Source organism: Oncorhynchus nerka, linkage group LG9a (genome assembly GCF_034236695.1).
Source record: "Oncorhynchus nerka isolate Pitt River linkage group LG9a, Oner_Uvic_2.0, whole genome shotgun sequence".
NCBI lineage: Eukaryota > Metazoa > Chordata > Actinopteri > Salmoniformes > Salmonidae > Oncorhynchus > Oncorhynchus nerka.
Window position 1 is genome coordinate 36,187,537 of NC_088404.1, and position 13,148 is coordinate 36,200,684.

Sequence of the window (13,148 nt, forward strand, 5' to 3'; positions counted from 1 at the left end):
AGCAGTGGGTCTGTGGGGATGTGCAATGAATTGGCCTGCGGCTGAATCTAGTTAATGGTCCCTGACGTAAGCAGGATAATTCCATCCGACTGCTGAGACTATTTCAGAGGTGTTTGATGTTTCATCGTTTTAGCCTGACGTGTGACCACTTCCCAAGTTAGGCTTTGCTGCCTGCTAATTGTAACACTTTGTCTTATCAATTACATAAATGTCACCGTATGCCTGCTGATGCTACTGTAATTGCCAAACCAGGAGATTAAGAGAAATATGGGCTCATTTCAAAGAGTAAAATGTCGATTTTGATGAGAGCAACACTGACATTTATTTTCTTGAATATTCCTAAAGCATTTAGAAAGAGAACATGTTTTCCTTGTGGAGTTCTATTCCATCTCAGTGGTTTCTCATTAATGACCAGCAAGCCCATAGGCTTTGTATTATCACCCTGTGCTTTTCAGATTGCCTTGACTTTGTTCCTAGGGAGACATTGGAGCAAAATCCACTCTGTCATTCATTCAGACTAAACGCAGATGGCAGTGGACAAGTCCTTGTGCTAACCCAGTCTAAAAATAGAGTCCCCATTCCCTTACCAGTACCTCCCTGACCTTAAGGATTCTGCTCCAGGTCCTACGTGATCTGAAAATGGTGTAGGCTACAGAGTAACAGGATGCCATAATACATTTATTTTATTCTCCTTCCCTTATCAATTCATGTAGAGTGGTCCATTTATTTTATTCTTCTTACCTTATCAATTCATTATAAGGTGGCAGGTAGCCTAGTGGTTTGAATGTAGGACTAGTAACAGAAAGGTTGCAAGATCAAACCCTCGAGCTGACAAGGTAAAAATCTGTCGTTCTGCCACTGAACAAGGCAGTTAACCCACTGTTCCTCGTTGAAAATAAGAATTTGTTTTTAACTGACTTGCCTAGTAAAATAAATAAAATCTAGAGTAGTCTATTTATTTGGATGCTTTGGAACTGTCTTTTTAGATCACCCAAAGAGCTATGCCAGTTTATATGGCTCTATAAATTATATCATACTAGATTTTTGGTTTAACCAAGTTCTGTCACATAGCTATGGGTTAATAGCACCTTTCTCTAAATGGCTCAAATGTTCTTGTCCTGTACTTCAACCTTGACCCTTGGCTCAACTTGACCCTGGCAAACAAACAGTGGATTTGTTGATTAGAAATCTCCTAAACCCTTCTAAACAGAGGAAAACGGGAACATCCTGACTAAGCTGTACCTCTTCAAAGACTGAAATAATCTTTTATGTAAGAATTAGCTAATTTATGCTGCATGGTGTAGAATGTCATTTGCTGAATCAGACTGAACATGCATGACAAAATGTGATTTAAAAAATTGTTTGCTTCCATCCTCTGGGGCAAAAGTTACACTTGGAGTTTGCTGTATAGTTGTACCCTCTGACTATGTATTACAAAGGACCATTACTTTTGCTCTTATTCTACCCATTATTGTCATAAGATTAATCCATTTAGAAAAACTACACGTGTAATAACGTTTAGTACATTTTAATACAATTGATGTCGGTAAATTTCTAATAAAAACAAATACATTTATTTTAATTAACATGTAAGCATGAGGGTAATCAAAATTATAGTGAATGGTCCTATTTACAGTGAATACATAACTTTCTTCTCAGTTATTTTCCCTGGCAGGATGGCAGTGCCAAATAGCCTGTCCCAGTGGCTGAAGAAAGGTGCATAGTTACTGTTGGGCTTCTGGTGGTGCATGTCATGAGCTGGTGCTCCTCCTAACAGACCAAATGGTACCAGGTGGTTGAGACCCCATGGCAGGTCATAGCCTATGTGGTCCTCCACTGACATCCAGATACTGATGATGGTGACACACCAGGTAGTAAAAGGGTGGCATTTCAGCAGGATGGGGTCCAGGTTGCTCCAGAATCCCACAGTTATCAGTTCTGGAATGCTGAGTTGCTGGGTGTTCCAGGAAAAGGGTGCCATGTATTCGTGGTGGATGGCATGGACCCACCGATACAGTTGTGGATGCTTGTGGTGCACAAAGTGCCACATATAGTACTGGGTGTCAAAAAGAAGAAGGGCAGCAAGTCCATCAATGAGAACCTCTACCACAGTTGGAGCACTGGAAGGCAGCGCCACTGAAGGCATAAAGCAGGTCTGAGTCAGCACAGCAGGCAGAACAAAGATAAAGTGGTTATAAACAGCCCTTCCGAAGCTCTTTGCCATCATCCCCATGGTTGGACGTCTCTCTTGCTGGATCTTGTAGTGGTGAATGGAGGGGACCATGTCTCCCAGGAGGTCTAGTACAGCAAAGGGGAGACTGGAGAAGAAGTAACTGGAGAAGCAGAGTATGACAGGGAAGAAGGGAGAGGAGATGAGAAAGTAGTGGTTGAAAAGGAAATAGTCCCATAGAGGCTGAAGAAGCCTATCGGAGGATCTGGAGAAGGTAGGAAGCTGCAAAGGCAGCTGAACCTTGCTAATGTTCAACATCCTGGTTACTCTGGATGCCTGTGGCTGTAATGTGCAGAGAGAAGACATTCCTCCTTTATATAGTGCTGAGCTAAGGACTTGGCTCTCACATCAATGAGACAGCTGTTTTTTTGTTACATACAATTTCAACAATAAGTCCTTTTCTGGTGGATTTTGTTAATCTTCCGGAACACACACAAACCTTTCGGCACTGACCAGTTCCAAGTTCGTGCCTGCAACACTGTCCTCCCACGGGCAGTTTATCCCAACAGGCCAGTGAGTTAATCAGCTTATTCAAAATGGTAAGTCATATTGTACCAGATACAGATCTTTTGGTCCCTGCTTGAGTTAATTAAACATGTTACCTATCAAGTTAAAACTCAACTGCAAGGCATCTTAATTAGTAGAATTTATTAAATTGATAATATCCACAACATTCACTTTTTACATATTTGTATTTCAACCATGGTGACCTATTCATATAAAAATGGTCATTTTGATTCTCAATAGCATTAGTTGAGTCCATGAAATCTGTTATTTTCCATCTGTTCATTGGCCATGTGCTCTTATTATTTTAGAAGATTAGTGAGTTTATTTAGTCATAGATTCCAATCGTATGTAATCTTACTTAATCATGATTTAGCATAACCTGATGTAATCTTACCTAATAATCTGTTTGTGGAGCTACTTAATTACGGTCAAGGGAGCAAACCTGTCACAGCTATTCTATCCAGATGCCATGGTCAAACTACCAAGATTTTGTCTAGCCTGCCCACCTAAAAGACACAAAACACAGTTCTGAGAAACAACACTGTTGCATCCCACTGGGTAAAAACTGGTTGAATCATAATAGTTTCCACGTCATTTCAACAAAAATAATGATGTGATGACATTTAAAAGGTTCGGACCCTTTTTTTCAATTTTCGCCAAAAATGACTTGCCCAAATCTAACTGCCTGTATGTAGCAAGAATATGCAAATTATTGATACCATTTGAAAGTAAACCCTTTGACGTTTGTGGAAATGTGAAATGAATGTAGGAGAATATAACACATTAGATCTGGTAAAAGATAATACAAATAAAAAAAACATGTGTTTTCAAAAATGTTTTTTGTTCCATCATCTTTGAAAAGCAAGAGAAAGGCCATACACTCATAGGATTTTAGGTGTAATTTAGATGTTGTCCACAAGATGGAAGCAGTGTGGGGTGGAGCCAGTTCCTACATTTGAATACATTTTTTCAAACCAAACTACACTATCTCTGGAACCCTCAGGATGACAAATCAGAGCAAGATTACTGAATGTAAGTACATTATTTACCTTCAGAGGTGAATGTGTCAAACCAGTTGCCATGATGTTTTGTTGTTGTGCACTATCCTCAAACAATAGCATGGTATTTTTGTTGTCGTAGTAGCTACTGTAAATTTGACACTGCCGTTAGATTAACAAGAATTTAAGCTTTCTGGCCAGAAGACATGTCTATGTCCCTGTTGTTTACAACGTCACTCTAGTCACACTATCGAATATTGAGCAACAACTGTCCCGGTTTAGGGACACCGATCTCGTAGATCAACGTGGAAAACTGATCGGATTTGCAAAAAGTCAACGTAAGGGAATTTTGTATTTTTTTCAAACCTAAATCCAATTACACAGTGACATTTTTTGTTGATTTTACATTGAATCGGCATTAGTTGACAACTCAACCAAAGGTAAATCAAAACTAAATGTTGAACTGACGATTGTGCCCAGTGGGATAGCACTCGTCCTTAAATGATGTGGGTTAAGTTGTGAGAGAATTGGAAAAGTGGCAACACTAAAGAGTCTACTGTAAATGTAGGGCATTGCATTGATTTTACAAGGCACTTGGGGAGGCTGTTACAGAGATAAGAAACATAATGGGAGTGTCTGTGATTACAATGAACACAAGCACCAGGGTTACTTGTACTGTGCCGGAGAGTGTTCTGCTGCATGTTCCCACCAGGGCAACAAGGATGAGTGCTACTCCAGGACCGGGGCTCAATCCTCACAACAATGTTAACACTTCTCACCAATCACATCAGCTGGATAACATTACAATAGTTGATTTATTAGAAATCAATAAGGCATTGATAGAAGGGTTGCTCTTGAATCACACAGAGCAGGCCTGATCAACCACTGCCATAACGTTAACATGTTGTCTCTGATTATTTCTTTTCGCTGGCTGCTTTCCGTGAAATTGTTTTGTTTGTGTTGGCATACTTGTGTTTATCATTTCTGTAAAAGAGAGAAAATAGATTTATGAATGCACAATTTCATCAGGTTTGAACAAAAATATAATGCATTTTATTTTTAAAGTAAGATGATGTGTTTAGACATCAGTGTGCATGCGTGTACAGTATAGTACCTGCTCATTTTGACTTTGCTCCTGCAGCCCAGTCCTCCCTCCCAGTGACTGGTGTAGGCTCCTCTTGTCATCATGCCTCCACAGCTGACACAGGGCTTCCCATTGCTGTACGGCTACAAGTAAGGACAACAGCAGTTTAGGGTTGGAATCTAGCATATGGAGATGCCACTGAAGATGCACTACTCTAGCCATCCAGGCACCTTACCTGCTCTTTACAGCAGTGACCACAGATCATCCTGGTGGCCAGCTCCATGGGGTGGTCCTGGTCTTCGTCATGACACACATCACAGGGGTAGGCACGGCCACAGCATGAGAACCTGAGAGCACACCCATGGGATGTCACTCATCAGCAAAGCTTACTTTGGCAACACAAAATTATGTTAAAGAGAAAGAGGTGGCTAAAAACCTGAGCCAGCGATGACTCTGTTTGTAGTGTTTGCAGGATCCCTTCTCAGGTAGTGGTTTCCCCATCTGTATGGCAGGGTCCCTTATGTTACGCCGATAGGTCAGTGAAGAGTCACTGTGCCCTGTACAGTACAGTCAACTATGTATTACAGACAGAATAGCCAAAACAGCTGTTTAACCTTCCATATTTCATCATTAAAATCCTACTATAGGCCTTTGTTTCTGACCGGTTTTCTCTTTGCGTGGCGGAATGTACTGGAATCGTGTGCTGTCAACCAGGATGCTGAGTTTGCTGTGACAGTGCTGACAGTTGAACTCCTTGCTCTGGCCATACAAAAGGTTCTGCAGACAAAATAATACACAAAATCAGACTAATCAAATAACAGAACAGACCGTCTTAGATCAAAACTTCACCCAGATATAAATAGTTTCATCATCATAAGACAAGAATGGAGCAATGTTGGTGACCTTCACAGGTCCCTCTTTTGAGCAGTTGAGGCAGACAATGACCAAATCACAGTCCTGCAGGACCAGGTCCACAGGAGCAGCAGTGCCCAGGTCCAGATAGCCCAGGACGTCACTGTAGTGGTGCAGCATGCTGGGTCTGAAAGCAGCACTGATCCCTGCGTTACACTTCTCACACTGGGCCGTGCAGGGGTTCCTGCCATTTAGAGTCAGGTCTGCTGTCACCTTACACCTGCAAACAACACACACAGGCCAGACAGACACACAGTTATGTCACATCTCCAAGTCCGATCAACACAAAAATAAATACTGCAGATAAGTTTAATCTTTCCTCCTATAAGCAATATTCCAAGGGGAAAATGTGAGATACAGAGTAGGCTACAGTAGATGGCATCAGTGAAGGACAGTCTGTCTGCTCACCTGCTGCACTGCAGACACACAGTGACCTGTGTGGCGACCACGGTCGCCGTGCCCTCTCCCAGCCTCAGGCCCAGCAGCTTCACCTCTGTTCCTCTGCGGGGCTCACTGAGCTTAATATTCTCCACCTTCCCCTGGTCCTCTTCATCACTAACACCACCACCACCATCATCATCATCATCATCATCACAGCCAGGGTACAATAGTTTTTTCCACTCCTCATCTTCTCCTTCTCTGCTCTCCTCATCAGTTGCAGTGTGGAGGACAGGGTCAGGCATGTCATCAGCGGCAGGCTCTTTGCACACGGTTGCCTGGAGCTGCTGGTATGGCACAAACTGAATTCCGGCCTTTGCTATCTCCATGTCTTTTTTCAGCTGAGGAGAGATTTAAAAGAGAGAAAGGATTAGAACACTGCTGTCAAGTTAATAAGTAGTTTTAAGGAAATAAACTAATACAACACAGAGAATTCATAACATTACCACAGTCTCTCATGGAAAACAGAGGTTACCAGAAGGATATCATACTAAGTAGAGTAACATAAATGGAACTCTGTTTTTATACCAGTCTAGTCTCACCTGCCTGGCTCCCTCAGTGAACAGTCTTTCCATGCTGCGATCCAACCAACGAAGGAAGGGCCGGAAGAGCAGCTCTACCTTACCCATCAGCTGATTGGTGGCATGTTTAGCCTGTAGCCATTCCAGTGAGGCTTGTTCAACATACCTATGTGAATAAAAAAACATGAGCTGGCGCACACCCAGAGACAATTATTGTATGTAGAGGTGCTGATTAACAGCCAATAAACTATAACCTATTTTAAAGTCGTGCACACTATATATAAACTCCCAGTAATTTATGGGGTTAATCACCAACGTTTCGGCATCTCTGTGCCACAATTACTGGGATATATAAACTCAGCAAAAAAATAAAACGTCCTCTCACTGTCAACTGCGTTTATTTTCAGCAAACTTAACATGTGTAAATATTTGTATGAACATAACAAGATTCAACAACTTTGACAAACTGAACAAGTTCCACAGACATGTGACTAACAGAAATGGAATAATGTGTCACTGAACAAAAAGGGGGGGGTGGCAAAATCAAGAGTAACAGTCAGTATCTGGTGCGGCCATCAGCTGCATTAAGTACGGCAGTGCATCTCCTCCTCATGGACTGCACCAGATTTGCCAGTTCTAGCTGTGAGATGTTACCCCACTCTTCCACTAAGGCACCAATACCCTCCAATCCAACAGGTCCCAGACGTGATCAATGGGATTCAGATCCAGGATCTTCGCTGGCCACGACAGAACACTGACAATCCTGTCTTGCAGGAAATCACGCACAGAATGAGCAGTATGGCTTGGTGGCATTGTCATGCTGGAGGGTCATGTCAGGATGAGACTGCAGGAAGGGTACAACATGAGGGAGGAGGATGTCTTCCCTGTAATAATAAGCTCAATCCGATGATGCTATGAGACACCGCTCCAGACCATGAAGGACCCTCCATCTCCAAGTCGATCCCGCTCCAGAGTACAGGCCTCGGTGTAACGCTAATTTCTTCGACGATAAACGCAAACTCGACCATCACCCCTGGTGAGACAAAACCGTGACTCGTCAGTGAAGAGCACTTTTTGCCAGTCCTGCCTGGACCAGCGATGGTGGGTTTGTGCCCATAGGCGACGTTGTTGCCGGTGAGGTCTGGTGAGGACCTGCCTTACAACAGGCCTACAAGCCCTCAGTCCAGCCTCTCTCAGCCTATTGTGGACAGTCTGAGCACTGATGGAGGGATTGTGCGTTCCTGGTGTAACTAGGGCAGTTGTTGTGCCATCCTGTACCTGTCCTGCAGGTGTGACGTTCAGATGTACCGATCCTGTGCAGGTGTTGTTACACATGGTCTGCCACTGCGAGGACGATCAGCTGTCCATCCGGTCTCCCTGTAGCGCTGTTTTAGGCGTCTCACAGTACGGACTGCCACATCTGCAGTCCTCATGCCTCCTTGCAGCTTGCCTAAGGCACGTTCACACAGATGAGCAGGGACCCTGGGCATCTTTCTTTTGGTGTTATTCAGAGTCAGTAGAAAGGCCTCTTTAGTGTCCTAAGTTTTCATTACTGTGACCTTAATTGCCTACCGTCTGTAAGCTGTTCGTGCCTTTACGACCGTTCCACAGGTGCATGTTGATTAATTGTTTATGGTTCATTGAACAAGCATGGGAAACAGTGTTTACACCCTTTACAATAAAGATCTGTGAAGTTATTTGGATTTTTATGAATTATCTTTGAAAGACAGGGTCCTGAAAAATGGACATATACATACACATACACACACACACCACAGTTGAAGTCGGAAGTTTACATACACCTTAGCCAAATACTTTTAAACTCAGTTTTCACAATTCCTAACATTTAATCCTAGAAAAGATGTCCTGTCTAAGGTCAGTTAGGATCACCACTTTACTTTAAGAATGTGAAATGTCAGAATAGTAGTAAAGAGAATGATTTATTTCAGCTTTTGTTTTTATTATATTAATTTCATCACATTCCCAGTTGGTCAGAAGTTTACATTCACTCGAATAGTATTTGGTAGCATTGCCTTTAAATTGTTTAACTAGGGTCAAACGTTTCGGGTAGCCTTCCACAAGCTTCCCACGATAAGTTGGGTGAATTTTGTCTCATTCCTCCTGACAGAGCTGGTGTAACTGAGTCAGCTTGTAGGCCTCCTTGCTCGCACATGCTTTTTCAGTTCTGCCTACAAATTTTCTATAGGATTGAGATTGTGGCTTTGTGCTGGCCACTCCAACACCTTGACTTTGTTGTCCTTAAGCCATTTTGCCACAACTTTGGAAGTATGCTTGGGGTCAAAGCGACCAAGCTTTAACTTCCTGACTGATGTCTTGAGATGTTGCTTCAATATATCCTCATGATGCCATCCATTTTGTGAATTGCACTCGTCCCTCCTGCAGCAAAGCACCCCCACACCATAATGTTTCCTCCCCCATGCTTCACGGTTGGGATGGTGTTCTTCGGCATGCAAGCCTCCCCCTTTTCCTCCAAACATAACGATGGTAATTATGGCCAAACAGTTCTATTTTTGTTTCATCAGACCAGAGGACTTTTTCTCCAAAATGTATGATCTTTGTCCCCATGTGCAGTTGCAAACTGTAGGCTGGCATTTTTATGGCGGTTTTGGAGCAGTGGCTTCTTCCTTGCTGAGTGGCCTTTCAGGTTATGTCGATATTGGACTCGTTTTACTTTGGATATAGATACTTTTGTATCTGTTTCCTCCAGCATCTTCACAAGGTCCTTTGCTGTTGTTCTGGGATTCATTTGCACTTTTCGCACCAAAGTACATTCATCTCTAGGAGACAGAACACATCTCCTTTCTGAGCGGTATGACGGCTGAGTCGTCCCATGGTGTTTATACTTGCATACTATTGTTTGTATAGATGAACGTGGTACCTTCAGGTGTTTGGACATTTCTCCCAAGGAAGAACCAGACTTGTGGAGGTCTACAATTTTTTTTCTGAAGTCTTGGCTGATTTCTTTAATTTTCCCATGAGGTCAAGCAAAGAGGCACTGAGTTTCAAGTTAGGCCTTGAAATACATCCACAGGTACACCTCCAATTGACTCAAATGATGTCAATTAGCCTATCAGAAGCTTCTAAAGCCATGACATCATTTTTGGGAATTTTCCAAGCTGTTTAAAGGCACAGTCAACTTAGTGTATGTAAACTTCAGACCCACTGGAATTGTGATACAGTGAATTGTAAGTGAAATAATCTGTCTGTAAACAATTGTTGGAAAAATGACTTGTGTCATGCACAAAGTAGATGTCCTAACCGACTTGCCAAAACTATAGTTTGTTAACAAGAAATTTGTGGAGTGGTTGAAAAACGAGTTTTAATGACTCCAACCTAAGTGTATGTAAACTTCCGATTGAGAAAAAACTTATCAAAGTGTTATTATATTCCAACTGTAAAGTCATTGAAAATAAAATAAAGTTTCTCTCACCTTCCCATAACTGATGGCAAGTCCTGGTCCAGTGGTATATCTAATGTAAATACCTGGAGAAAAAAATAACAAAAAAAATGTACACCTTGAGTCTTAGCTCTAGACACAATAGGATTATAATCAAACAGATGAGATTTGTAGGTCAAAGATTTTAGTTTACCTCTTGTGGGTACTTTTCCGGAAAGCTCACCATTATGTCAACGTCTTTCAAGTCAAAAGGCTGTAAAACAGTATAAGGAGTGAGTCAGCATGTTTTTATGCACAATTTTCCATGTTGTAACATTCCTATGATGTTCATAAAACTATATCATAGTAGAAACGATAAAAGACAATGGCCTTTGAGGCCTTGTATTGTGGATTGGAATAATGCAGACAATGTTTACCCAGTCTGGATCAGTGGGCTGTACTGTGGCTCGGTAGAAGGTGACTTGGCCGTCGCTCCGTTCCTGCACAATAAGCTGTTCTTTAGGAAAACGCTTTATCAGCTGCTTGATCTCAGTGTCCCGTAGCTGTTTGGTGATATTGTCAGTCAGGTCACTCAGTTTGACCACCTGAAGGGCACTGGGAGGGGGGGCATGGGGCACCCTGGGCCTGCCTCCGTCTCCTACAGGCTGGTCGTCAACTAGGGGAAACTGTGGTGGGTGCCAGTAGTGACATCTATCTTCCATGGTGCAGCACCCAGACAGAAAATAGCGACAGGGCCGGCGATTGTTGGCCCTCTCAACTCTGGTTGGAGCAGCCCTTGGTTTGGAGGGCAGCCTGTGGCCTACATCTCCATGGCTGTCAACCACTGGATTCTGCGGTGTGATTCCAGGGTGGCTGTGAGGGCCTGTCCCTCTTTGGATCTCCTGTTCTGACCTTTGCTTTGTCCAGTTATCTACCTTCCCCTGGGTGAGGGTGGTGGAATCTCCTCTTTGATGGAGGAAGCGGCACTTCCTCCCAAAGTTACAGTGCCGTCCCTGTGAGTAGAAACGACACAGCTGGACTTGAGGGCCACCATGTGCTGGTTGATTCCTGTTCTCTTCCTCATTGTGACACAGAGAGACAGAATCCCCATTGCTCTCTGGTGATACCTATAGAAAATAACTATTGTTATGACATTCATGAAAACGTGCAGGGAGTACAAAGTAGGAAACACTGAAAAGACCATCACTGAAACAAGAAAATACAAAATGTAGTTTGTCACATCAGATATACAGTGCATTCAGAAAGTATACAGACACCTTGTCTTTTTCCACATTTTGTTATTAGAGAATACCGTGATTGACACAATAAGATAAATCTGTCTCTCACTCGTGTATTGACACAAATATCCTGTCATTCATCCTTATGAACTACATACAGTGCATTCAGAAAGTATTCACACCCCTTGACTATTTCCACATTTTGTTATATTACAGCCTTATTCTAAAATAGATTCAATTGGTTGGATGGGGAGCATCACAGCACAGCTATTTTCACATATCTCCAGAGATGTTCTATCAAGTTCAAGTCCTAAAGCCACTCCTGCTTTGTCTTGGCTGTGTGTTTGGGTTGTTGCCCTGTTGGAAGGTGAACCGTCGCCGTAGTCTGCGGTCCTGTGCAGGTTACCACCACTTCACTGTAGGTATGGTATTGGACAGGTGATGAGCGGTTCCTGGTTTCCTCCAGATGTGACACTTAGCATTCAGGCCAAAGAGTTCAATCTTGGTTTCATCAGACCAGATAATCTTGTTTCTCATTGTGTGAGAGTCTTTAGGTGCCTTTTGGCAAACTCCAAGTGGGCTGCCATGTGACTTTTACTGAAGAGTGGCTTCTGTCTGGCCAGTCTACCATAAAGGCCTGATTGGTGGAGTGCTGCTGAGATGCTTGTCCTCCTGGAAGGTTCTCCCATCTCCACAGAGGAACTCTGTCAGAGTGACCATCAAATTCTTGGTCACCTCCCTGACCAACAACCTTCCCCCCTGATTGCTCAGTTTGGCCGGGCGGCCAGCTCTAGGAAGAGTATTGGTGGTTCCAAACGTCTTACATTTAAGAATTATGAAGGCCACTGTGTTCGTGGGGACCTTCAATGTTGCAGAAATGTTTTGGTATCTTGACACAATCCTGTCTCTGAGCTATACGGACAATTCCTTTGACCTCACGGCTTGGTTTTTGCTCCACATGCACTGCCAACTGTGGGACTTTATAAAGACAGGTGTGTGCCTTTCCAAATCATGTCCAATCAATTGAATTTACCACAAGTGGACTCCAATCAAGTTGTAGAAACATCAAGGATGATCAATGGAAACAGGACTCACCTGAGTCTCATAGCAAATGGTCTGAATACTTATGTAAATAAGGTATTTATTTATGTTTTCGCTTTGTCATTATGGGGTAGTGTGTAGATTGATGACAAACATTTTTATTTTATCAATTTTAGAATAAGGCTGTAACGTAACAAGATGTGGAAATGTGAAGGGGTCTGAATACTTCCTGAATGCACTGTATAGCAAACTAACCTCTTTCACTAGAAATAGCCTCCAGTGTCCATCTTCTGTACTGTAGGCCTACTACTACTAGCTAGCGAAATCATAACACACATGAAATGGTTGACTAAATGGGATGCAGCTAATGTCAGCAGTGACTCCTTAGCAGATTAGGAGAACTGGGGTAAGGTTAAGAAAGGGGTTAGTGTTATCTAAAATGTAAACAGAATCCTCGACGCGACTTTTGACGTCACTTTGACAAGTGACTGCATCCCTTCTAGCCATGATCAGCTAAAATATCAAAATATGGCACTTATTTTGAATGAGTTAGCCCAACAACACTATTACAACTTTTTTTTAAGTACAGTACCTCAATGCTGTTTACAGGTGAACGTTCCATGTAGCTATTTGCTATACGTTTGTATCCGTAAAGCTGATGTTACTTTGTTGCATTCAGTAGATACAGTAGCTGCAGCCAAAGTCCAATGGCTGACGTTGTTTTTCCTTCCTCTGTGCTCCATGGGCAGTGAAGACAATTCTTATACTTTATTGCCTCCTCC

General features: G+C 42.7%; 2 protein-coding genes across 2 annotated transcripts; both read right to left on the bottom strand.

The window, feature by feature from the left end:
• Positions 1-1,512: 1,512 nt before the first annotated feature.
• On the bottom strand, positions 1,513-2,653 carry LOC115134240 (cholesterol 25-hydroxylase-like protein 1, member 1). Its single transcript, XM_029668009.1, has one exon. The coding sequence runs from the start codon at positions 2,534-2,536 to the stop codon at positions 1,631-1,633; it is 906 nt and encodes a 301-aa protein (XP_029523869.1). The 5' UTR covers positions 2,537-2,653; the 3' UTR covers positions 1,513-1,630.
• Positions 2,654-2,863: 210 nt separating this feature from the next.
• On the bottom strand, positions 2,864-13,095 carry si:dkey-24l11.2 (uncharacterized protein LOC100034462 homolog). Its single transcript, XM_029668008.2, has 12 exons — positions 12,959-13,095; positions 10,525-11,214; positions 10,302-10,361; positions 10,142-10,194; positions 6,712-6,856; positions 6,140-6,510; positions 5,723-5,951; positions 5,482-5,596; positions 5,256-5,376; positions 5,055-5,166; positions 4,850-4,962; positions 2,864-4,719 (listed from the first exon to the last, which is right to left on the bottom strand). The coding sequence occupies exons 1-12, from the start codon at positions 12,986-12,988 to the stop codon at positions 4,650-4,652; spliced, it is 2,109 nt and encodes a 702-aa protein (XP_029523868.2). The 5' UTR covers positions 12,989-13,095; the 3' UTR covers positions 2,864-4,649.
• Positions 13,096-13,148: the final 53 nt, after the last annotated feature.